General features: G+C 43.6%; 1 protein-coding gene across 1 annotated transcript in view; it reads right to left on the bottom strand.

The window, feature by feature from the left end:
• LOC111139993 (methylenetetrahydrofolate dehydrogenase, cyclohydrolase and formyltetrahydrofolate synthetase 1) overlaps positions 1–22317 on the bottom strand; it is a 54642-nt gene extending 32325 nt beyond the window's left edge. Inside the window, exons 1-4 of the mRNA XM_022492389.1 lie at positions 22154–22317; positions 7740–7824; positions 896–955; positions 431–484 (exon numbers count right to left, since the gene is read on the bottom strand). Of these exons, the coding sequence (XP_022348097.1) occupies positions 431–484; positions 896–955; positions 7740–7824; positions 22154–22194 (240 nt within the window). The 5' untranslated portion in view covers positions 22195–22317. The remainder of the gene's footprint in view (positions 1–430; positions 485–895; positions 956–7739; positions 7825–22153) is intronic.
• Positions 22318–26508: the final 4191 nt, after the last annotated feature.

Genomic DNA, 26508 nt, shown 5'->3' with positions numbered 1-26508 from the left:
GGAGCCCGATGTGGGACTCGATCCCAGGACACTGGGATCATGACCTGAGCCGAAGTCAGCCGCCTAACCAACTGAGCCACCCAGGCGTCCCTGTTCAGCCTATTCTTGAACATCACATAAATGGAATACGTATTGGTTTCTAAAAGGCAAACAGCTACAGGCCCAGGATCAGTTTTTAGCGAACACTGCAGGGGTCTGAAGCACATGACACCGCAAGCAGGCATGGAGTACAAAGCCGCCATGCCCTAGGACGGCACCATTTACTCCGCAGGTGTTTGCAAAGATTTTCTGGAGGCAGAGTCAGTCTGTGAAGAAAGAAATTCCTCGAGGTCCTTCCTATGGCAAGTGTACCAACCCCTAAAATTCCGCTAACCCCAAATCCAGAGAGGATCCAGCACTTTAGCTGCCCTCTTATCAATCTGTCGCTCACCTCAGATTCTGTGGCCGTTCTTGGTAACTTAATGTGTGTGGCTTTGATCCCAATCTGCAAAGACGGACATTTAAAACAAGTAAGTGGCAAGAGAACGTGAGGCATGGGCCCATTTCTTTTAACCACGATGACTGAATCAAATCTGGGGGCCTTAGTCACCATTTCAGCCTCGTATGTTCTGAAGAACCAGTCTCTTGTTTTGACCCATTCACCCTTTACTTGCTCACTGTCACCACTGCACTCAAGCAATTTTGAGTCCACCGTCCCTGCTTTTTGGGAAGTCTAGGGATCACTGATTAGAGACATCCAAGTGCAAACCAGAGACTGCAGCTTAAGTCCGCATTTCTCTCTTGCAAAACTGAGAAACTCAGGTCTGGGCAGTGACAGTTTTACAAGGAGGGGTGTAAAGGGCAAGGTGTCACCGACTAGAGCTGGGGTGGGGGTGACAGCTGTTCCGGGCTTTACCTCTTCAGCAGCCTTCAGCTTCACATTTATATAAAGATTAGAATCATCTCTGTCGCCAACCTAGAATAATAAATACATGCAAATCAGATGATCAAAGAAAGGCAAAGTGTACAGAAAAGCTTCTGAAATTTTAGTTTTGATAAAAGGAGTGTTTAATCATGAGACTCCTGTTGCAGAGAACTTTACAGGAGAATGGAGAATGCTGGGGCAGGATGGAGACAGCAACATAGGTGGTGTTACCAATCCCTCCCCAAACATGACCCACCTGACTGCCACTGACGAAAAGCCACAAGAAGAAAAAAAAACTAGGGGACATCTGCATCTGCCTTTGAAACTGAGCATAGGTGCCACAGGCCTTCCTGAAACACGCGGAACTTGTCGACCTCTGAGCTGACATACCCGAACAGAGCACAGAGGGCTGAACTGTCATCAGGCAAGAAAACCACCACGGCCGTGGGAGCCCAGAAAACCCAAGGGGTATATTCTGCACTCCCTCCCCCCTCCTCAGGGGCAGTGGAAAGTTCTCTTGCCCAGCTACACAGAGAAGAGAAACCAGCTGGGGTGGAACTAATTCTAGCTTACACAGAAGAGACACCTCTACAAGGCAAAGGGCAGTCCGCGGCCCCCAAGGCAGAGAGGAAGGCGAGGCGTCCACTGAACCACTATACTACGTCTCACTATGGTGTTCCCCTGGTTTCTTTCATCATGAGCATATATTTATAATTTTTAGCATATAACCACCGATCTGTAAAACTTTATTTTACAGATATTTTTCCATGTTCCAGTGACTGACAAAAATTTCGTTTCTCCTAAAACTGCAGAGGGGAAAAACAGTAGGCCCACTGATACAACAGACAACCGTCGCATGACTCCTCTTAACAGGACAACCACAACCGCAGAGAAAGAGCTGGCTTTAGGAACGGAGTATTTCCAGTCCTTGTCACGTTGCTGCTGTCAGTGGAAGCTCTCCTGAAGGTCACAGAACCCCGCCTTGCACTGACCTTCAGCTGTCTTTTGTACAGATAGTTCTCAGTTTTGCTTGTGCTCATCTGAATTTCAAGTCAGAAGAACCCACTGAGGGGAATTTTATTTTTTGTAGGTTACATGCAGCTCCGTGCAGTAGCTGCCTCCTGTGGGGGAAATCGCTAGAATTTTGGAGCCTCTCACGTTTGTTCCTTGGTCATTTCCTACGTGTGCTCCTTGCTGGGACCACCCAGCCCTCCGGGATTCAGTTATCACATTTGAGAAGCCCTGGGATTCTTAGATCTGAGTGGAAAAGGAGGTGGTTCCCCATACAACAGTCTTGTTCTTCACACTTTCGTTAATATTTATAACTACAATGTTATCTAAACTTAACTCTGAGATTAAATGGTTTGACTGCTCACCTCCGGTCTGTTTTAAACCACAACTTCTCTGTTCTATAGTTTATCTTCCTACATCCCCCCAGGTAGCTGAAATGCAATCTGAAGTCACTTTCCCAGAAAAGGTACGTGGGGTTGTTTTTTTTTTTTTTTTTTGAGTCTATGCTATCTGGAAATATCTTTCTGTTGTTTTTGCCCTTGACAGGATTCACTTGGCTGAATCTGGAGTCACAACATTCTCCTTCAGAGATGCTATCTTCGGCATCTGGTGTGACAGAAGAGAAGTCTCAAGTCTTTTGTTGTGGTTCTTTTATAGGTAACTTGTTTTCTGGCTACAGGTTTCTAAAAGAATTTTTCTAAAACTCCAAAACCAGGGGTACCTGGCTGGCTCAGCTGGTGGAGCATGCAATTCTTGATCTTGGGGTTGTAAATCTGAGCCCCACATCGGGTGCAGAGATTATTTAAAAACAGAATCTTAAAAAAAAAACAAAACATAAATTTCAAAGCTGCCACCAGTTTTAAGAAAGAAAATGTAACAGTTATAAACATATATCAAAGTTTTATTATAATCCTAACGCAAAGGAAAAGACCTCTTAAAAGCCAACCCAAAGGCTCTCAATATGGACATTTTATTTATTTATTTATTTATTTATTTATTAAAGATTTTATTTATTTATTTGACAGAGAGAGATCACAAGCAGGCAGAGAGGCAGGCAGAGAGAGAGGAGGAAGCAGGCTCCCTGCTGAGCAGAGAGCCCGATGCGGGGCTCGATCCCAGGACCCTGAGATCATGACCTGAGCCGAAGGCAGAGGCTTAACCCACTCAGCCACCCAGGCGCCCCTGGACATTTTATTTTATTTTTTTTTTAATTTTAAAAATTTATTTACTTGAGAGAGAGAGAAAGAGAGAGACCACAGAAGCAGACTCCCCACTGAGCAGAGAACCCGACGCAGGGCTCGATCCCAGGACCTGGAGATCATAACCTGAGCCAAAGGCAGATGCTTAACCGACTGAGCCACCCAGGTACCGCAGTACGGATGTTTTGTAGCCAAAAATGGTTATGCAATCATTGATAGCCTAGGGACTAGATGCAGAAAGAATGTTTAGTTGAGAACAGTAGATTCTTGACTGACAGTCAAGTGAGTAGGTGGAAGACTGGTTTCTGAGAACAAATCTTAATCCTATCAATTTATCAAGAAAATCACTGAAACATTTTATCAGTAATGCTATTTTCTTCCTCTAAAAAGGTGAATTACATTATTCTAAAAAGGTCCCATTCCTGAACAAGCTAGGGACTTCTTTTTTTTTTAAGACAGAGGAAGGGAGGGGGAGAAGGAGAATTTTTTTTTTTTTTTTAAAGATTTTATTTATTTATTTGACAGACAGAGATCACAAGTAGGCAGAGAGGCAGGCAGAGATAGAGAGGGAAGCAGGCTTCCCGCTGAGCAGAGAGCCCGATGTGGGGCTCGATTCCAGGACCCTGAGATCATGACCTGAGCCAAAGGCAGAGGCTTAACTCACTGAGCCACCCAGGTGCCTCAGAAGGAGAGAGAATCTTAAGCAGACTCCATTCTTGGAGCAGACCCCAATGTGGAGCTTGATTCCATGACCCTGATATCATGACCTGAACCAAAATCAAGAGTTAGACGCTTAACCAACTAAGCCACCCAGGTGCCTCAGGACTTTTTTTTTTTTTTTTTTTTGACACGAAGAGTCTACATACCATTTCTGTACAGGGTCAGAGTACATATTTTAGCTTTTGGGGGCCATATACTCTCTCATATATTCTTCTGCTTCATTCCTACCCTTTCCAACCTGGGCAGCATTTGGATATGGACCACAATTTACTTATCCCTGGCTTTTTTGTTGTTTGTTTGTTTTTAATCTTATTTATTTTATTCTGAGAGAAAGAGAGTGAGTGAGTATGAGCAGGGAAAGGGAGAGAGGCAGGGGGAAGGGACAGACCCTGTACATATTGTCATCCGTTCTGTAAAGGACAGTGTGGGTGTGGTTAGATGGATTATGACCAGTCCTTCAGTTGTAGCTGAAAAGACAGAAGGGAAGTGTCCAGATCAGAAGCCTAAAACCTGTAAGCAGGTGACTGTAGTGGCCCCAGAGGGTGGGAGAAATAGAAACTGAAAGGAGGGAAGAGATTCCCAGAGTTTATGAGAGGCAAAATCAACAGCATGATATTTCCCTACATCTAAGGGACTGAAGGAGAGAAATTATAAAGAGAAGGGCTTGGCTTTCTGGTTGAGTGTGTGGGAAGATGGTGTCAGTCACCAGCAGGGAGAAAACAAGAGGTCTGAGGCAGCAGGGATGGGATTACAACATAACGTGCAGGCCTTGCATCATGGAAAGATGTTGACTCTGGTGCTAAAGTGCAAGATTACAATATTCTACCACTGTTTTATTGGCAAGGACACAGAAGACAAGCTGCAGAACAGTGTTTATGTAATGAAAACACTTGCAATCAACAAATTTAAAATACAAGTTTGGAAGTCAATCTTATAAACAGGAAAAAAAATCGTAATATTGCTAAAACTGGAATTTTAAAAAATCCTTTCTGAAACCTTCTGAAAGGTTTACAGAAATAAAGTTCTTGCCTACCACATTTACTCTTTCTACAACAAACAATTCTCAAGAATAAACCAAGAAATAACTGGTCTCCCAGATGTACCACGTGAACGCCCACTAAATACCCCTTTGATTCTCATTAATTTGCAAAAAAAGGAAAAAACCCACCACAGCAGAGAACACACCAGGCAGAACCACAGGCTTTTGTGCTTTTCTTCTCAGCTAAGGCCTCTTAGATAATGAACAGCAATGGGAGAAAATATTTAAGAACGATTCACTCTGATATTCTCGATGAACACAGTACAGAAACTCAGCAAGGGATTAAACTGATAGCACGTAGACACACAGAAATGTGAAGTGAGGAAGCAGGCGTCTCTGAAGGGCATTTCAAGCGAAAGTTATCAGTCTCCTGTCATCCAAATCAACCCTTCAAATGTGCATCTGTCCATCCGTTCATATGACAGACATTTGTTGAATGCCTCCTACAGGATGAATCAGGGGCTCGGGGAGAAACCCTGGAAAGGGGCCTGAATCAGGAAGGATTCTCCCAGGCAGCTGGAAGAACTAGGTGAGCTCACTTAGGGAAAGAACAGGGGGAAAAGAGGCTGGGGGCATTCAAATGGTTTGGGTATCAGGAAAATGAGGAACAGTAAGCAAAGGAGATTAGAGAAGGAAGGGAAATGAGAGATGTCCTAAAACCCGAGTCTAGAATTCAGAAGAAACCCAGGTTTAGAAGCTACTGACCTAGAGCTGGTACTGAGAGCCAAGTTAAACTGCCAGATTTGGGGCAGTGGTTCCCAAAGCGTGGTTCACACACTCTTGGGGGGGGGGACTCCAAAACCCCTTCAGAAGCTCTGTGAGTGCCAGACTGCTTTATCATGATACTACGACGTCATCTGCCTTTTTCACTGTAGGACTGACATCTGTATCGACAATGCGTAGGTTAGCAGTGGGTAAGACTGCCAGGGACACAGCAGAAATCAAGGCAGTGGCACCAAACTATACTAGTCACACCACACACACTCAGTGAAAACAGATGCCAATTTCACTTGGAAGTGCTCTCGATGGGGGCGCCTGGGTGGCTCGACGTGAGGCTCCCTGCTCAGCGGGGAGTCTGCTTCTCCCTTTCCCTTTGCCCCTTTGTGCTCGTGCTCGCTCTCTCTCTCTCTCTCAAGTAAATAAATAAAATCTTTAAAAAAAAGTGCTCTTGGGGCACCTGGGTGGCTCAGTGGGTTAAGCTTCTGCCTTCGGCTCAGGTCATGGTCTCAGGGTCCTGGGATCCAGCCCCGCATGGGGCTCTCTGCTCAGCAGGGAGACTGCTTCCCCTTCTCTCTCTGCCTGCCTCTCTGCCTACTTGTGATCTCTCTCTGACAAATAAATAAATAAAATCTTTGAAAAAAAAGTGCTCTTGATGAAGCAGTAAAATTATTCATTTTATGGGGGCGCCTGGGTGGCTCAGTGGGTTGAAGCCTCTGCCTTCAGCTCAGGTCATGATCCCGGAGTCCTGGCATCGAGCCCTGCATCGGGCTCTCTGCTCCGTGGGGAGCCTGCTTCCTCCGCTCTCTCTGCCTGCCTCTCTGCCTACTTGTGATCTCTATCTGTCAAATAAATAAATAAATAATTATTCATTTTATGAAACTTGAGCCCTTGTGTACGTCTTTTTAATACCCTGTGTCGAGAACTGGGAAGCATTCGTGAAGCACTTCCGTCCCACACAGAGGGTTGTCACCAGGAAAAGCCTGTGCTTTTTGCCCTTGCAAGCAAAACTGTTGCATTTTTAAACAGAACGCTATCTTTATTTGAAAACACAGACAGTGATTATTCACGCTTGAGTACTGGCAAATATTTTCTCAAAACTGGACAAAGCGAGCCCACGACTTCAAGGAAAACAGCTAACAGTGTTTGTGGCCAATGGTAAAATCTGCGCTGTCGAGTGAAAATCAAAAATTTTTTTATCCACTCCTGGAAGCTTGATAAACTTCTCAGTAATTAAGAGACTTTTTTCTGATGAGTTTGTTGGCAATATTAATGCTTGTGATTTTCTTTATATTGCATAATGAAATGTGTTAACATTTGGAAGAGCTGCATAATTCAGTGAACCATGATTTTCCAAATGAGAGATGAAGGACAAAACAAACCAAGCATGGGTAAACAGCCCTTCAAACTGCAACAGAATACAACAGATACCGATGTAACCGAGGAGGAACGTTCACCTGCACACTTTCCGATTCCACACTGTGACTAACCTGTAAACACTTTTACAGGGTCCTGTTGTAGTAACAAAGAAAAACAGCCACACTTCTCCGGGAAGACAACTGAAAACACCCTTCCCTTTTACAACTATACATTTATAGGAAACCAGATTTTCTTAATTTATTTCACTCAAGCCAGCATGTGACAAAAGGCTTAAGGCAGCAGCAGATGGGAATCCAGCTGTCTTCTATTAAGCCAGATAATAATAAAAAAATTTTGCGTTTTTGCAAAAATGCAAACTAATGTCCCTCTTCTCACTAAATTTTGTTTTTCAAAAGTTATTTTTTCTCCTAAGAATGTTACTTATGCTAACATGTAATAAACTTACTACCGGCATTTTTAAATGTATAAATATTTAAAAACTTATCTTAATTTCAAATACGGTAAATATCAATGGGTAAATCCATATAAACAAAAGCTCTTTAAGGCTTAAATTCTGAAAAGTGTAAGCGGTGCTGAGACCAAAGGGCAAGAGACACTGGACTAGGGAAAAGGAGCCCAGACAGAAGAGCGGACAGCCAGGACACACCGACATCTATAGGCTGAGCTGAAGAAGGGTGGCCTAAAAAGACCACAACAAAACAAAAGGACAGTTGTGGTACTGAGAGGTCTGGAGAGGAAGATATTAGTGGAAATAATACGATCACAATACCTGTAAAATTGCCAGGCCTGGTATAAAACCAGGAACTTGCTCCTTCATCTGAGAGACTTGGTTCTTCAGTCTCTCCCTTATTTGCCTAGAAGAAAAGGAAAGGTTGGAATTAACATCAAAGGTTTCAAGCACAAGTAAGCCATGTGGATTATTACATGCATTTCTCTCTTAAATTCAGAACACCTTCACTGAATAGACTTTATGTGATACAGTATGTACCATGAACTTCCCGTCCGTTCTCCAGGACTCAAGCAGACATGGGTCTTTTCTAACTCCTGATGACACTGACTGGGGCTATGAGGTATGGGGAATTATTCAATTAAAACATTTTAGTTTCAGAGAAAGACAATTATCATATGATCTCACTCATATGTAGAATTTAAGAAACAAGGCAGAGGATCACAGGGTAAGAGAGGGAAAAATTAAAGAAGACAAAACCAGAGAGGGAGACAGACCATAAGAGACTCCTAATCATAGGAAACAAACTGAGGGTTGCTGGAGGGGAGGGGGGCAGGAGGGATGGGGTAACTGGGTGATGGACAGTGGGGACAGTATGTGTTGCAATGAGCACTGGGTATCATATAAGACTGATGAATCACAGACTTGTACTCCTGAAACAAATAATACATTATATGTTAATTAACTGAATTTATATATTAAAAAAAAAACATTTTAGTTGATGGCATTCAAAATCACACCATGAACAAATAGAAAATTGAACCAGTACTTCTGGAAGGCTGCCAATCCTTTTCAGCATTTCCTCTCTCCAGGTGCTATATGAAAAAACTTTGCAGGGAAGAACTAGATCTCACACCCGCTCAACTTTCCCTGGTAAGATGATCTCAGGGCATTCACATAAGGCTGAATCATAATCAACGAATCCCACTCCAAAGTCAGTATGAACTTAAAAACTGTATTCTAATTAGCAAAAGAATTTAATGCAAGGTAAAAAGTATAACCTCTCATGAAACAACATGAAATTTCTCAACAATACAACAGGACATCAAGTACATTCAATCACTCCCATAAGTAAACATTCAAAATAGTCCCAACTTTGCCCAGTTATGATACAGTCACGAACTTGAACAGGCTCTGTCTCTGATGAAGGAGCCCTTTTGTCATTTGCCTTTCTTCATCTTAACCATCTCTGACATAGAACTATATAGGGACATTAGCAAACATCTCTTCCCTCTTTCTAATGTGGTTACTTCCAGATCCAGTTCCAAACCACTGACATAAATGGCACAAATACATTATTTGGATTAGCCTCATCAACGTTAAGAATGTTGAATGATACAAGAAGTCATACTTAAGAGTTCAAAACTGTATTTCTAGCTAGTGACCTTATTTTTAAAAATCAATTGCATCAATTATCCTATACAATAATACAGTTCAAACGAATGAATAGACTGTTAGGAGTTTCTTTCACCGGGATTTGACCTGAACAGAGGCCACAGTTCTGCTCTGACACAAGAGAACAGGAAATACTGGAGCCGCCATATTTTCACCGGCCTGCCACTGAAAGGGCCCAGCAGTCCTAGTCTTGGCTGCTTCCCTGGGTGACTGGACAGAGTGCTGGGCTACTCCCAGCTGAACTGGGAACAGACTGTAAGGGGAACGGTGAGAATCAGGGACACAAGCAAGAAGTTATTCAAACTGCAAAAGGCTAGACACAGGTTCCTACTGGCTCTCCCTTAACCCTCCCAACCCAAACAAAATTCACTGGGCAGGGAGGCAGACTTGGGGAACAACCACCTCTAGGCAGAATGTAAGACAGTAGTAAGGAACAGCAGCAGTAACGGCTCCATACAGGTATCCCCTGCTTGTCAACATTTCAGATTTCTCCACTTCACTTTTCAGAAATGAATCGAGGATTTTTTAGCTTTTTAAAAAAGATTTAATTTAAGAGAGAGTGTAAATGAGAGGGTGAGCAAGCACAAGTGGGAGTGCGAGGGAGGGGCAGAGGGAGAGGGAGAAGCAGACTTCCCACTGAGTTGGGAGCCCAACCTGGGGCTTGATCCTGGGACTCCAGGATTGTGACCTGAGCCAAAGGCAGCCACTAAACAACTGAGCCACCCAGGTGCCCCCAGAGGATATTCACTTTTATGAAAAAAGGGAAAAAACAAAAATGGCATTCAGTATTTGTTCTGCAGCAAGCCCTTACAGAGGCTCTAATTGGCTCCTTCCTGGGGAACTCAGCATCTCAGCCTCGAGCCCCTATAGCTCTGAACTGTGTCCGTGAGCATCTGTGCTTTACCTCCATTTATTTTGTGCATCTATTAGTGAGATGTGTCCTAAGATATCGGAAAAGCCTAAGAGAGGTTTTTTTTGAGCCTGGAAATGCTCAAAAACTTTCCGTATGTGCTAATGGTAACAATTTCTTCGTTTTGTGCCACTTTGGTGTGTGAAAGTTTTCATTGGAATGCTGTACTTTCAAACTGTCAGGGAAATCTGTATCTGAGATTCTCAGTAATGTTGGACACCAAGGGAAGAGAGGGTTTCCTTTTCCCAAAGATGCAGAAATGGACTCTGGGCAGTCCTGGGGCTTTCTGTGAGCCAAAGGGAGAGTAAAACAGCAAGTGCAAAGGCCCTGAACGGAAGAATGAGGTCCAAGGAGAAGCAGTAACCAAATGAGATAGACTGAGGCAGCCTGTCTTTTATTGTATATGTGATGGGAAGCCTGAGAGGACTTGAAACAGGGTTGACATGATAGGACTTAAGATTTCTAAAGGATTATTCTTGGTTGCTGACATGATAGGACTTAACATTTCTGAAGGATTACTCCTGGCTGAACTGGGAAGAGACGATCAGGAGAAAGGCGAGAATCAGGAACACCAGCAAGAAGTTATTCAAATTGCAAAAATCCAGGCCAGAGGTGATGGTGGCTTGGACTACGGTATGGTATGCTGGCAAAAAGTGGTTGGATTCCAGATGTATTAACATGAAGCACAGAGAAAATGCCAGGGCTGCAGATGACTCTGACGTGGGGGGGGGTGTAAAATAGAGTGGGAAGAACTGATGACCACAAGTATTTTAAGTCACAGGGCAGATTCCATACTGATACTGTGAATTTATCCACCAAATCTTATAAGGGTTCTAGAATAATGGCCATCTGAGACCTGAAGAAAGGAGTCTAGAGACAACTAAAAATAATACTTTTACCCAGCAGGTAGCAAGCTATGAGATCCCAGTACTACACGGTGGTATAGGTGGAAAATATTTCAGCCCAGTAACAACAAAATGTTCTGTATCTTCTTGTCTTTTTTTTTTTTTTTTTTTAAAGATGTATTTATTCATTTGAGAGAGTAAGAGTGTGTGTGTGAACAGGGGAACGGGGAGAGGGAGAATCTCAAGCAGACTCCTTGCATGGCGCTTAGTTCCACGACCCCAAGATCATGACCTGAGCCGAAACCAAGAATCGACACTGAGCCACTCAGGTTCTGTGTTTTCTGTGCTATAATGTAAAATAGGTCCATGTATGCAAATTTTTTCCTAAAAAAGATAAAAGATTGAGATCAATTACACTAAATCCCTTAAACTTTTTCTAAGAAGCAGGACTGTTTTTGAAGTTGCATTAGTAGGGATATTCTTTCAACTAGAAAGATTTGTTTAAAAGTGAATGTTTTAGGCCTCTTCATAAGACATGATCAGAATAGCAATGAGACATTTAAAAATACACATCAACCACAATCAAGAAGAATTAGACAGCTCAGAACACTAAAGTAATAGGCAAAAAGTTTTCTGCTCAAGCAAGGGGAAAAAAAAAATCAAGGCAGTTGAATTCGGTTTCCAAGGTCCCTTCGAAATCCGCCCCCCCCCCCCCCCCCCGTCTTGGTTTTCTGGGCTGGCCACGAACTGAAGAACCTTGAAATGAAAAGTATAAGAAGAAAAGCCAAGTGTCAAGCATGCCTGAGGCTAAGAAACTGTAGAAGACCTCTGTGGAGAGAAAAGTTAACCTTCTCTCCCTCCCTCATCTACCTTTCTTTTAGTAGTGTAATGAGTTAAATGGATGGAAACTCTTCAGTTTTTACAGTTCCTTATTTCCAGTTAAAACGCTAGAGCAACTGCTGAATCACGGAAACCTCCTGAATCAACAGAAACTTCCTTGAGTTGCAAAGGCCTTGATTTCTAGCCACGGCCCATGAGTCACACTATCCTGGTAAAGATTCTGGGGCAAAGTGAGGCAGAAATAGGCACTTGGAAAGACGCCCTTGATCCCTGAATTGCAGACCTCCCAATGCCAGCCTGCATGAACATTCTCTAAAACCGAAGGGAAGACACATCTCAATCTCAATGTAGGAGAAACCCGTACTAGAGAACCAGTGAATGTGGTGAGACAAAGTAGCAGTAAACCATTACAGTCTCTGGTCCTGTTAGACTGATACGAGTAAAATAATCATAGCCAATTAGATGTACACAAATACAGACACAGTTTTAACTAAGTCGCTACTGGCATCTAGTGGGTAGAGGCCAGAGAGGCAACTAAATATCCTACAGTACACAGGGCAGCGAGGATCGAGCCCACATGTTAACCTCACCCAAGGTTGAGAAGCGCTGCTATGGGCCAATGAAAGGCAAGGTTTGGGGTTATCTTTTTTTTTTTTCCTAAGGGGCGAAAATTAAGGTAGAAATCATTTCTATTTTAACCTGTCAAAATGTGTTTATATCTCTACAGCCAAGAGTCATGTGCATTACTCCTGGTTTTCCTCAAGTCAACTTCCAGCACATACCGCTGTAAAAGAGTCTAATCAATAGAAGTCAAAGGTACACATCCCTACAGAATTACATCACCCCCAAAGAGTCCTTATACCCCTACAGAGTCACCCAGATCTCTTTTGTCCAAAGTCTCGTACAATTATTCCTGGCAAAGTCCACTACAAATTACAACTCATTATTTAACACGATGGTTCGTTTCCAAATTTTGGACATTGTATGACTGAGGAAAAAAGCGTGGCTGAAATATAACCCAATAGGGACATTTCAACAGAAGCTACAGGTAGAAAGAGGAGGCAGTAGGAAATTTCTGACTAAGAAATCTACAAGATGAAAATAAAAGCTGCCTCAGTTAACACTGAAATGTAGCACAAGCTTAGAGTCATTCCCAAATGATTCTCAAAGGTACACAGAGTAATAAGCTTTTTGTAACTGGTGAGAGAAAAAGGAAGGACATTCATCTTTGGTATGTAGGGCTTTTCTTTTATTTTTTTAAGATTGTATTTCTTTGACAGGCAGAGATCACAAGTAGGCAGAGAGGCAGGCTGAGAGAGAGGTGTGGAAGCAGGCTCCCCGCTGAGCAGAAAGCCTGATGCGGGCTCGATCCCAGAACCCTGGGATTATGACCTGAGCCTAAGGCTTTAACCCACTGAGCCATCTAGGCACCCCTGGTATGTAGGGCTTTTCTAAAGAACACAAATGTCTTTTGCTTCTCTCCCTGCAAGGAGTAGATGATTGTTTTAAGATTTTAACACTGTAGTACAACACAAATGTTTTATTTGCTTTATTTTCATGTTGTTCATTTGTTGTTTATTTCATTTGTCCTTAACAACTTTTATACTGCGAAAAAATACTTCAAATTTTTAAAAAAACCACCACCATGTAGTTCCTTGCAAAATCCATTGTGACTGTGAGGCCACCTAGTGTTCCAAGAAATACATATATTTCAAATTCCTAGTTAAGTCAAATTTAAAGACTGAATTACCTTCTTTCAGAAACTGATTGTTTTCACTGCTACATGACATAATAGTAACAGCTCCATTATATCAGTATACAGAACAGTCAACTAATACTAGTACTTTCCTTCATTATGTTGAAGAATATTTAAAATAAGAATTATTGTAATTAATGCAAATATATACTAAGCTTGACAGGTACCTCAAATATATATTTGAAAGCTTAATGTGAATCTATTTTATGCCCCAATAAAAATTTATAATGTAAAATTCTTCCACCCAGTTCTCTCAAACACTCTCAAAGACCTAAGGATGGTTAAGTTGCTGGATATTCATGACAGGAAAATGGCTAAATGGTATAAAATTCTAATGAATCTTCTGATTCCCAGTGGGTGTACAGGTCACCCATATACACAATCATAAAATAACTACTTAATGTGAGTTTCTAGATCAGGGTTTATCAGTTTCAGCACTACTGGCCTTTGGGCTACATATTCTTTGTTGGGGGGCTCCTCTGTGCATTGTAGGGTGCTTGGTAGGAACACCCCTGGCTTGTGCTTCTTGATGCCACTAGCACACAGCCACTCCCCATATGACAACCAAAAATGTGTCTCCAGACACATCCAAACGCACCCTGAGGTGGAGAAAAGGGCAAATCTGGCCCCATTTGAGAACAACTGACCTAGAAGGAACACATGGAGCTGGGAAACTCGGTTGAACTGGTCAAGATAGGCTTCATAAAAGGTAGGAATTTAGAAATGGATTGAAAATGCATTAGAGAGGGGAAAAAAAAGGGCATTAGAGAGAGGTCAGAAAGAGAAAAAGCACTGCCAGAGTTCAGGGGGAACACAACCAGGTGTGGTAGGATTCCTGAACAATGCGGTTCCACCTCCCTCCCCCTCACATGGGAGTGGGGCAGCTTCCACTCTGATTCCACAAATTTGCGACAGAAAGAATAGAGAGTACAGCATTGCTAAACTTTTCATCTCCTTTCAAAATGTCAGGCATCCAGATTTGGGGGTATGAGGACACACATAAATGTGTTGGGAAGCCATCCAATTTTTAAAAATAACTCTGTAAGCCCGATAAAACCTCTATTTGGCCTCTAGGCCACCCTTTGGTAAGCATTAGTTGGTGGCAAGAGTTATGAGACCTCACAGCTGATGGCCCCAAATATGAGGATCTGTGAGAGCCCAACACCCAGAATTAGTCTATTAACCACAGGTGTGGCCGTCAGAGCTGATGGTGGTCCCAAGCAGGCCTCTGGATCATCATCCTAGGGGAATGTGGAAAGAAGGTGGCAGACAGGGGGCCTCCACTTGGAGAAGAGTAGACTAAGAGCTCTGAGAAAAGCCTCACAAAGACCTGAGCTTTTTGCTTTTAGACAAGGCTAAAGGAAAATCTTGGGTAAAAAGGGCTTAGGTCTAAAAGGCTGCTTACTAAATAAACAGGGTCTAGTACTTGGGAACCAAAATGAAAGATCGTTTATCATGTTAAGTCAGTGAAGACAGGGGCACCTGGGTGGCTCAATGGGTTAAAGCCTCTGCCTTCAGCTTGAGTCATGGTCTCAGGGTCCTGGGATAGAGCCTCCGAATCGGGCTTTCTGCTCGGCAGGGAGCCTGCTTCCTCCCTCTCTCTCTACCTGCCTCTCTGCCTACTTGTGATCTCAGTCTGTCAAATAAATAAATAAAATCTTAAAAAAAAAAAAAAAGTCAGTGAAGATAAATTTCTTAACAGGCTTTGGCAAAACCTTTTACCAAAAACTCCCTATTTCCTGGGACTTCTCAAGCACCAGCAACTCAAAGCTGTAACTTGCCTGCCCAGGCTCCAGCGGAAGAGCTTTTTATCAAGGGGGAAAAGAAAACCCTAGCTCACAATGCAAGGTTTGACTTGTCTCCAACCTTGACAATGACTTTCCGAATAGAGGCAGTTTGGAAGCCTGCCAAACAGATTAATTAGTCCATTCATCTCCTAACAGGAAGAGCCAATCCAGTGGATACAAACTTGCAATTCCTTTTAGCAAGCAACTGACAAGCCCTTGGCAAGGCAGGAGAATGCCACATGGAGCCCCAACCACCAGCCTTATAACTCCTGGTCACATTAGTCCTCTGGCCAAAGTTTCAGAAACTGCAAAATGGAGACCGAGGTGGCCGGGATGGCTGAGGGATTCTGCCTGTGGAACCGTTAGCCACTCACTCCTTCAAGTTCATGGATTTACAGGGTGCCAGGGACGCCTTATAGGAAAGTAGCAGGGGGAGCAAAGTGCAGGGCACAGGGTGCTTGGGGCTTTCTGCACGATGGATCAGATGTCAGAGAATCCAGTCCCAACACCACTAGCACACAGGCTTGTTCCCAGGGCCTGACATGACACACCCCTTTAATCCTGTCTACAACCCCAGGATATAAACAAGGCTAGAGCCACCCACACAGCATGGAGGAGGAGAGTGAGGCTGAGTGACTGGCCCTGGCCACACAAGGCCTTAATCTCTACGCTGCCCAGCCCCTACCAGGGTCAACAGAAGGAGAAGGAGCCTTTGCAGGGACCCTCCTCCATGTTCCTGCAAATGGAGATACACAGGGGACCACTCACCCCTACTCAAAGCCCCACTGTCCCAATCCCAAGCGGCCTGATGCCAACCTTCTTGATGGATGGACACTTATTCTTGACCGCATCCTCAGGCACCATAGCTAGTGCCATGGTCACAGCAGACAGCTGCCAGCCCCAGACTCTGCCAGGGAGAACTAGACTCCAGAGCCTGGCTGCGTGGACTATTTACAACCTCGCAGAGGGTTCCTCCTGCTCCCCTGCCAGGCTCCCAGACTCAGGCCAGCCTGGGCATTCAAGGTTCAAGATAACTTCTGAAAGGCCTGCACTTTGGATCTCATTATTTTTATTTATTTTATATTATTTTTATTATTTGGATCTCAAATTTTTTTAAGCACAAAAGGGTCTACGGGTATCTTATCTATAGAACATAAAAAGCTTATCAACAAAAATTTAAAACAAAAAAAGCTTATCAACATTTAGTAGCCCTTCCCTGCTAATTCTGTTTCCAGAAAGAGTTCTTCTGACCCTGGAGCTAAATGTATAGCCATGGTTCCATTTTTATCTGTGACCAGCAGAATAAATTCTAATTTTAAGGTTCAAGGTTATAAGCCAACTGCGAAAGATACAGCCTGAATAAATACAAACACGACTTGTTTATTCAACAGGTACTTCCTAAGCACCAATTCATTAAAACTTAACTATGTGCCAGGGACTGCTCTGAATGCTGTATGACTCATTTAATTTCAACAACCTTATGAATTAGGTGCCATTACTTCTCCAACATACAGAGGAGGAAACTAAGGCACAAAGAGGTAAACTAAGTTACCCAGGGACCCCCAGAGGGGGCAGCACTGTATCTAGCTCTAGGGTTACTGCCCACAGGGAGCTCACAGATTTACTCAACCTACAAAAACTAGTAAGAGCACCTTCTCTCGCAGGCCTGACAAGCAGAAAACCCCCGTCTCTTCACAACCAGTCTTTCCAGAAAGAAGACTTGACCAAGAAAAAATGCCACCAATGGATGGCTCCAGGGTAGCTAACAAAGTGAACCACTTTGTTAGGGCAAACAAATCATACAAGATTCAGCAGGCCCCACTTTGAAAAGAACACATAGGTTGGGACGCCTGGGTGGCTCAGTTGGTTAAGCAGCTGCCTTTGGCTCAGGTCATGATCCCAGCGTCCTGGGATCGAGTCCCACATCGGGCTCCTTGCTCGTCAGGGAGCCTGCTTCTCCCTCTGCCTCTGCCTGCGATTCTGTCTGCCTGTGCCCTCTCTCCCTCTCTCTCTCTGACAAAAAAAAAAATAAAATCTTAAAAAAAAAAAAAAAAAAGAAAGAAAAGAACACATAGGTAAGAACTGTAATTTCTAGCCTAAAAACCAATTCAGGGTGGTTCTTCCATCTAATTTCCACATCTCTGAATAATCTCACTTTTTAAGAAGATATTTATTTATTTATTTGACAGAGAGAGAGGGAAGGAGAAAGTGCTTGCACAAGCAGGAGGAGCGTTAGAGGAAGGGAGAAGCAGGCTACCCACCCACCATGCAAGGCGGAGTGTGACAGGGGCTTAGATCCCAGGACTCCAGGATCATGACCTGAACCAAAGGCAGGTGTCCAACCGACTGAGCCACTCAGGCATCCCCCAACCCCACCTTTGAATAATCTCTGAAAGGACATCTCTGTTAAGCCAGCGTGGGCTCTCACCACAAATGACAGGGTATTTCACTCAGTTCCTCTTCTCAGTCTGCTTCTCTGGGGCCATCACTGTTGACCCCAAGGCAGCCATTTAATAACCAGTGAGGTCAAAGGTCCATCACACAAGCTGTGTTTTTGGTCAGGAACTCCCTTCCCCATTACACTGGGAGGCCCACAGTGCCACCACCTTCAACTATTTGCCCCAAAGTCATCTTTCCAGTAAGTACGAGCTTAATTCCCACATTTAAAATTACAATTCCCCCATGCTTCAGAAATCTCTATTCCTTTCCTTTGCTCTGGTTTTCCCTTTGGCACTTCTCATCACTTCACATTTTTGTACTTATTTTATTGTCACTATCTACCCAAGAGGACGCAAACTCCAAAAATAGGGATTTAGGCTATTTTATTCACTACCACAGTCCCTATGCTCTGAAGAGTGCTTGCACACAGAAGGCATACATATATTTGTTGAAAAAGTGAATAAATATCCAAGAATGACACACACTTGTCTCTAACCTTCAGATCTCTCCCAAATGTTAAACTTAAGACTGCAGCATTGGAACTCCCCTCAAGGGAGAAAAGGGGTGTTCCTTCTAAAGGGAGATAATTGGGCAACTAGATTTCCCACAGAGTCGAACAGGCAGAGATGGAATCTGGAATGATGAACTCTGTCTAATCCTGGCTCCAAGTAAGATATAAAAGAAGAATAATGAAAATAGATCAAACTCAAGGAAGGCCTTGGGAAACATGGCCGTGAAAGGAAGACTGCTGTAAAGATTAGCTTACGAAATTCCTTCTCACAAAGTAGTAAGTGCCTGACAGAATGAAAAACACCATGTACTGGGCCACCTCTGCCACTGACCAGCCTAGTGACCTCTGGCTAAATCATATCGCTTTCAGTGGCAGGACGGGATGGATTGAGCAGACTGGGTTTTGGAGAAAGTCTGACTGACTGTAGAACTCATGGCCTGCCCATTCTTTCTCCCTCCAAGTAAGAGATTTTACAGTTCAAACACTGTATCAGGGAAAAGATTGCACAGGGCCCTTGAAGGCTTACACATTTATCCCTGGAGAGAACCAGGAGTTGCCGGCAACCAAGAAAGCTAACCTGCAAACTTGGAGAAGAGGGGACCCCTTCCCTGGACTCCAGGATCCCTGGATGCCATGGAAGACGTTCACTTACCTTTCCTCTCAAGAGTGTCCCTGACCTAGTAAAAGAGGACAGGTGGGGACACCCTCCCAGAGCCTCCACATGGGAGTCCAGCCTACTCAAGCTATAAGAAGTGCCTTCTTATGCAGATTCCCCCAGAGCCATAGCCCCAGTCAGAAGCCTGCTGCAGCCTCAGCACAAGTTGCTGGGGGATTCCATGACCGCATGAGCCAAAAAAGCTGTTCCCTCTTCCAAAGCTCCCACCTTCTGAGGAACCGTGACTAGTACCAGCTTCTGGAGTCCAGCTCTCCATGAAGGTCAAGGGCCCAAGGTTTGGCAGTCTCCGAGCCATCTTACTAACACATGAAAGAAAGATCTTCAGTTAAGTACAAAGAGACCTTAGGCTGACATTGTTTTAGTAGGAACTGATTACCAGAGGGCAATGTGAAAAATAAGCCCAGTCAACTCTGAGCAGGCTGGATAGAGGGACCCTTTCAGTACCTGAACAGTCTTTTCTAGAAAATGCTTTCAATCCTTATAACCAAATCACTACCATACTTTGATGAAGAGAACTAGATTTATATCTAAGGTTTTAAATAAGTGGTTCTCAACTTTCAGGATGCATCAGAATCACAGAAATGAGCTTTTAAAAGACTTAGAGAATATTTGAACTCAGTGGCTTATTGCTAGCAATTCCAATTACCAGTCTAGTGTGGACATCCAGGCACTGATATTTTTCACAAGTACCCTATAAGACTAAATTGGCAAAACTATCTTGGAAAAGACTGGCAATTTCTACTAAAACCAATCATACATATTTGTCCTACTACTCTACAATTCTACTCTTAATACGTAACCAACAGAAATGTGTGTATGTTCCACCAAAAGACATGTAAAAGAAGGCTCATGGGACACGTGGGTGGCTTAGTCATGATCTTAGTCTTAGTCTTGGCATCAAGCCCTGTGATGGGCTCCCAGCTCAGCAGGGAGTCTGCTTCTCCCTCTCCCTCTGCCCTTCTCCCGCTTGTGCTTTCTCTCACGTAAATAAAATCTTAAAAAAAAAAAAAAAAAGTGCTCATAGCAGTTACAACTCATATCACCAAAAACTAGAAACTAAGTGTCCGTGGATGAGTAAATAGTGGCAAATTCATACAGAAGAATACAATACAGCAATGAGAGTAAATGAACTACAACTGCATGCAACGTGAAGTAATCTCAGAAACACAATGTTAATTCAAAGAAGCCAGACACTGAAGTCTTTATACAGTACAATGCCATTTATATAAAGTTCAAAGACAGGCACCATTAATCTACAGTGTCAGAAGTCAGGATATTGATTACCTTTGTGGGGGGTGGTGACTGGAGGGTATAGGAAGGAGGGCTTCTGGGGTGCCAATGACACTTCTTGATCTGGGTGCTAGTTACTCGGTAAGTTCAGTTGCAAAAAAATTCATTGAGTTATGTATTCATAGTTAAATAAAAAGAAATAAGAACAAAAAGCTCCCTGAGTGACTTTGAGTTCATGTTGAGAACCACTGAAATTGACCTCAAGGCAGCAATCACTGTCAAAAAGATAATCAATCATCCATGTATACATTAACTTAACCATTAACATCACTAACATGTATTTGAACACTTATCATGTGCCAGAACAATTCTAAATCCTTTTCAGCTAAAAATTAATTCAATTCTCCTAACAACTCAATAGCCCAGATATTATTTTTATTATATCTGAGGAAGTTTTGGTATACATAGGTTAACTAAATTGCTTAAAGCCACACAACCACTAAGGAGTGAAAGGTTTCTAGGTGTTTGGGATAGAGACATAAACAGGACAATGCATGTATTTGCCTTTATGGAGCAAACAGACATATTTAACTTTCTCTCCACTCAACAAAAACGTATCCATTGCCCACCTATTCTCAGTGGCCTGCCAGGAAACAAGCCTAAATTATTTCTTCAGTCTTTTTATTTATTTTTATTTTTTAAAGATTTTCCTTATTTATTTGACAGAGAGACAGCAAGAGAGGGAACACAAGCAGGGGGAATGGGAGGACAGGCTTCCTGCAGAGCCCGATGCGGAACTCGATCCCAGCACCTGGGATCATGACCCAAGCCGAAGGCAGACACTTAATGTCTGAGCCACCCAGATGCCCCTTCTTTTTTTTAAAAAGAAGACTTTAACAGAAAAGCCACAGGTAAAGGGAGTAGGTTTGACTATAAGCAAACAAAAAGCCAAGCAGAAACAGTGCAGTTTAGCACAGCACAAGCTGAAAAGCAGTCAGATGTTAAGTATTGTGATTTCTAGTCTAAATGTCTGGAGTTCCTCTTTACGTACAGGAAACCATTTACTGTATATCTCACCTTCTTTGTCCACTATCTCTACCTTCCAGGCAAAATCATTTTGCCCCAGGGTAGGTTTCACCAACAACGACTCCTTAACACACTCAAAGACCCTTCTCACAGAGTTGGCAAGTTCACAGGGCAATTACTGTTGCCAACTACAGCAACTACTAAGTAACTGATGAGGTCAAAGATCCCAAGATCAACTTCCAGGAGAGTTACACAAGATATATCCTTCCCTCTTCTACTCTGGTATTTCTCCACCAGTCACCTCCCGGACAAAAAGCAGCAGGGTGTACTTCCTGGGAGTGTTTGGCAATCATATCCACTAGCTAAACATTTTGGATTTCCTGTAGGAGGTCAAATGCAATAGGGAATAGTCGCAGGACTCAAGAGCCAAACCTGAAACTAACTCTAGGGCCTGGAAGGAGACAAGGTTTTTAGAAGAGCATGAAATTGAAGGAAAATAAGTTTACTAGATTCCACTTAGCAAATGACTCAGGTGTAGTGGAAAAAGCCAGCGCTGGAAGTAGTCCCTCCATCACTTACCAGCCTTATGACCTTGTCAAGTTTTTTCACCTCATTAATCTGTCTCCTCACCGCTGAATTATAGGGTGAGGGGGTAAACTGAATTAATGAGTTCTGACTATGGCGCTTCAGACAGTCCCAACCACACTCTTCCGGCAGAAAGCCGTCAGCAGCTGCACTTTAGGGAACACACTCGGGCCGATTAAGAATGCTAGTCCAAAACACAATAGCCAGCGAGCCCAGGCACCAGGCAACCCTTCTAGAAACTCGGACTGTGCCCAAGGCCCCATTCTTTGACCGCTGGGGACCCATCTCCAGGTGTGACGAGTTCAATACTATGTCCTCCCTCCCCACCCGGCTGGCCTTACCCTTGCGCTACATGTGTACCTCCAGCAAAAAAATGGGAACGTGGGGACCTGCACACTATGCTCAGAACTCTCGCCTGCAGCCCAACATGCCCTAACAACAATGATAGGTGCTTACGCGGAGACCACCTTCCCGTTCAGGATTTCCGCCGGTGCCATGGCCTTTATTAGTCCGCTGCCCACGATGGACACCACCAAAACTGAGGCTCCACTAGCTCCACCCGCGCACGGGACAACCAAACCCACGTGTTTAGGGACTACCCCGGAGATGCTGCTTCTGCGCCTGCGCTCCTCCCACCCCTGCCCCCGCCCCGCCGACGCGCGTGCGCAGTCCGGAAGGACGGAAAGGCCTAATGTAGCGAAGAGAGGGGATAGGGAAGTCCGATGCCGCGGAAAGATGAAGGAACTCCGTGATGAGTGGCTGGCGGAAATGACTGCTGGTGGAAGAAGCCCTTTCGGATTGCATCTTCACGCAGGGCCGGGAACTCGCAGAAGAGGGGTCAGTTTCGATCCCAGCCCTTCCTGGGCGGAGCAGCGGGCGGAGCCCGAGGGGCGATCTCGCGGGAGAACGGTTTGGCGCGCGCGGGAGCGAGGCTCGTACCTCTGGGCTGGCTTGGGCTCACCAAGGTGTCGCCCCGGGGGCAGAGGGCGTGGCTTCCCAGGAAACTATCTGGGCTGGCTCCCGCGCGCAGTACGTGGTGGGGCTCAGGGCTGGCCCGCAGGAATGAAACCCGCAGGCCTTGAGGCGGCTTCCCTTCTGGCGTTCCTGCCCGCGATGCTGTCAAACTGGTGTGGGACCCGCACCTCTATTTTGAGTCCCGAGGTCGGGATACCTCTCGTCACCGGTTTAAAATCTCAAGTGACGCCCGCTCGGCCGGGGTCGGAGCCAGCGCTCTGTTTTAGGCCCCTCTGAGCTGGAGCGCAGTGTGGCTCCAAGTGCCCGGGGTGACCTTGGGGTGGGTCCGTGCGGGGAGGGACGTCAGCTCCGCGAGCCTAGATTTTGTCAGCTCCCCGCGCAGGTCTGGGGTTGAAGAGGACGCGGGCCTTAAAACCCACGAGCCACCGGCCAAGGCACACGCTCCCTCCCCGCAGGCGTCCACTCTGCTCCAGTAAACAAGCTGCGTTCTTAATGTGCTCACGGTACAGTCATCCCGGGAGAGCTCTGAAGTAAAGTTGTACGCGGCACTTTCTTTCCCCTGTGTTATTGACAGAATTAATATAAAGTATGCAAGTTTGAGATTTGGTACACATTATGAAATAATTTCAATAAGGTTAGTTAATATCTCCATTCTTTCACATGATTACAATAGCATTGTGTGTGGCCATAACATTTAAGTTTTTTTTTTTTTTTTAAGCAGTGATTCTCAACCTGGGATGATTTTGTCCTCTAGGGGACATGTGGCCATGTCTGGGGACATTTGTGGTGGTTGTTAATAATAATTTGTGGGTCATTGTGATTGGCATCTGGTGAGTAGAGGCCAGAGATGCTGTTAAATGTCCTACAATACATAGCACCCCCCAACCCAGAATTATCTAGTCTAAAATGTTAATTGTGCTGAGGTTGAGAGGCTCTGCTTTTTTTTTTTTTTTGACAGACAGAGATCACAAGTAGGCAGAGAGGCAGGCAGAGAGGAGGGGAAGCAGGCTCCCCACTGAGCAGAGAGCCCAATGTGGGGCCTGATCTCAGGACTCTAGAATCATGACCTGAGCTGAAGGCAGAGGCTTTAACCCACTGAGCCACCCAGGTGCCCCTAAGATCTGCTCTCTTAACTATTGTTATAGTCACCATGCTGAACATTAGATCCCCAGAATTTATTCATCTTATACCTGGAAGTTTATACCCTTTAACTAACATCCTTACTCCCTGGCAATCACCATTCTACTCTATGTATATGAAGTGGGCTTTTTAAAATTCCACATGTAGGTATCTTACGGTTTTTATCTTTCTCTTACTTCACTTAGCATGTGACCTCGAGGTCCATGTTATCCTAAAAGGCAGGATTTCCTTTTTTATAGTTGAATAATCTTGTGGGTGTGTGGGTAGGATTGTGTATCACAGTCTCTATCTATTCTTCCTTCCATGGTACAGGTTGTTTACATATATTGGCTACTGTAAATTGAGGGGGCAGATACCTCTTTGAGAGCAATTTTGTTCAGGTCACTTTGGATTTGACCAAATACAGTTTCTTTTATAAACCGTTTTTTGGGGTGCCATGTTTCACTAATGGAAGAGCTCATCTTTTCAACTTTATTCTCTTTTGGGAGGTTGGGGAAACTTTTGGTAGGTGATTTGCCTTATTTTAAATTCTGAAGATATTTAGTAGCTTTATATGTGAAATTAGAGAATCTCTTTTTTGTTTATTAACAGTTTTATTGAGATAATTTATATGCCATAAAATTCGCCTAATTTAAATGTACAACTGAATAATTTTTACTATATTTACCGACATGTACAACCACCACCATAGTAGAATTAAAGAATTTTTGGTGAGTTTTTTTTCTGGTGATTTGCACAAGTGGACATACTAGAAACACAACTTAATCAACTAATCTTCAATAAAACAGGAAAGAATATCCAATGGAAAAAAAGACAGCCTCTTCAACAAATGGTGTTGAGAAATTGGACAGCTACATGCAGAAGATGAAACTGGGCCATTTCCTGACACCACCCACAAAAATAGACTCAAAATGGATAAAAGACCTCAATGTGAGACAGGAATCCATCAAAATCCTAGAGGAGAACACAGGCAGCAACTCACTGACCTTGCTGCAACTTCTTGCTAGACACTTCTCCAAAGGCAAGGGAAACAAAGGCAAAAATAAACTACTGGGACTTCATCAAGATCAAAAGCTTTTGCGCAGCAAAGGAAACAGTCAACAAAACCAAAAGACAACAGATAGAATGGGAGAAGATATTTGCAGATGACATATCAGATAAAGGGCTAGTTTCTAAAATCTAGAAAGAACTTATCAAACTCAACACCAAAGAACAAATAATCCAATCAAGAAATGGGCAGAAAAGGGCACCTGGGCGGCTCAGTTGGTTAAGCAACTGCCTTCGGCTCAAGTCATAATCCTGGAGTAGCAAGATCAAGTCCTGCATTGGGCTCCCAGCTCCATGGGGAATCTGCTTCTCCCTTTGACCTTCTCCTCTCTCATGCTCTCTCTCACTCTCTCTCTCTCTCTCTCAAATAAATAAATAAAATCTTTAAAAGAAAAAAAAAAGAAATGGGCAGAAGACATGAACAGACATTTCTCCAAAGAAGACATCCAGATGACCAACAGACACATGAAAAAATGCTCAACATCACTCATCATCATGGAAATTCAAACCAAAACCACAGTGAGATACCACCTCACACCAGTCAGAATGGCTAATATTAACAAGTCAGGAAATAACAGATGTTGGTGAGGATATGGTGAAAGGGGGACCCTCCTACACAGTTGGTGGGAATGCAAGCTGGTGCAGCCACTCTGGAAAACAATATGGAGGTTCCTCAAAAAGTTGAAAATAGAGCTACCCTATAACCCAGCAATTGCACTCCTGGGTATTTATCCCAAAGATACAAATGTAGTGATCCAAAGGGGCACCTGCACCCCAATGTTTATAGCAGCAATGTCCGCAATAGCCAAACTATGGAAAGAGCCTAGATGTCTATGGACAGATGAATGATAAAGAACATATGGTATATATATACAATGAAGTACTACTCAGCCATCAAGAAATATGAAATCTTGCCATTTTCATTGAGGTTGAATCTAGAGGGTATTATATGAAGTGAAATAAGTCAATCAGAGAAAGAAAATTATATGCTCTCATTCATATGTGGAATTTAAAACATGAAAAAAAAAGTCGTAGGGGAAGGGAAGAAAAAATAAAGCAAGATGAAATCAGAGGGGCAAACTGTAAGAGACTCTTAGTCATGGGAAACAAACTGAGTGTTGCTGGAGGGGAGGGAGGTGGAGGGATGGGGTAACTGGGTAATGGACATTAAGGAGGGCATGTGATATAATGAGCACTTGGTGTTATTAAGACTGATGAATAATTGACCTTTACCTCTGAAACCAATAATACATTATATGTTAGTTAACTGAATTGGTATCTTACATTAGCAGAAAAAAAGCACAACTTAATAATGCATGATATAGTGATATAACTTGATATGAGGACCTCTGAACACATACCCTTATATCATGTTTGACCAGAACAAGTAAAATTAAGCGAAAAATTGAATCAAGTGTTCCTGGTAAACTGCAGGTAGTGAAACTTCTGTGGCTTATAGTACCAAATAGATATGGACTATTTCAGCTGTCTTGTTTGCTGAGGAAGATGGCAAACCCCCAATTTACAGCTGGAGAAATAGACTGAAGGATACCTTGCCCAAACTATATGGCTGTGCCTGGGATAGGCCCCACACCTTCCTTTGTCTCTAAATATATTGCCTTGCCAGCTCAACAGCCTGGTTTTCAATA

Source organism: Enhydra lutris, unplaced genomic scaffold (assembly GCF_002288905.1).
Source record: "Enhydra lutris kenyoni isolate GAN:26980312 unplaced genomic scaffold, ASM228890v2 scaffoldscaffold4, whole genome shotgun sequence".
Classification (NCBI taxonomy): Eukaryota; Metazoa; Chordata; class Mammalia; order Carnivora; family Mustelidae; genus Enhydra; species Enhydra lutris.
Note: the sequence above shows the minus strand (reverse complement) of the source record. Positions and strands in the feature narration are given on the sequence as shown.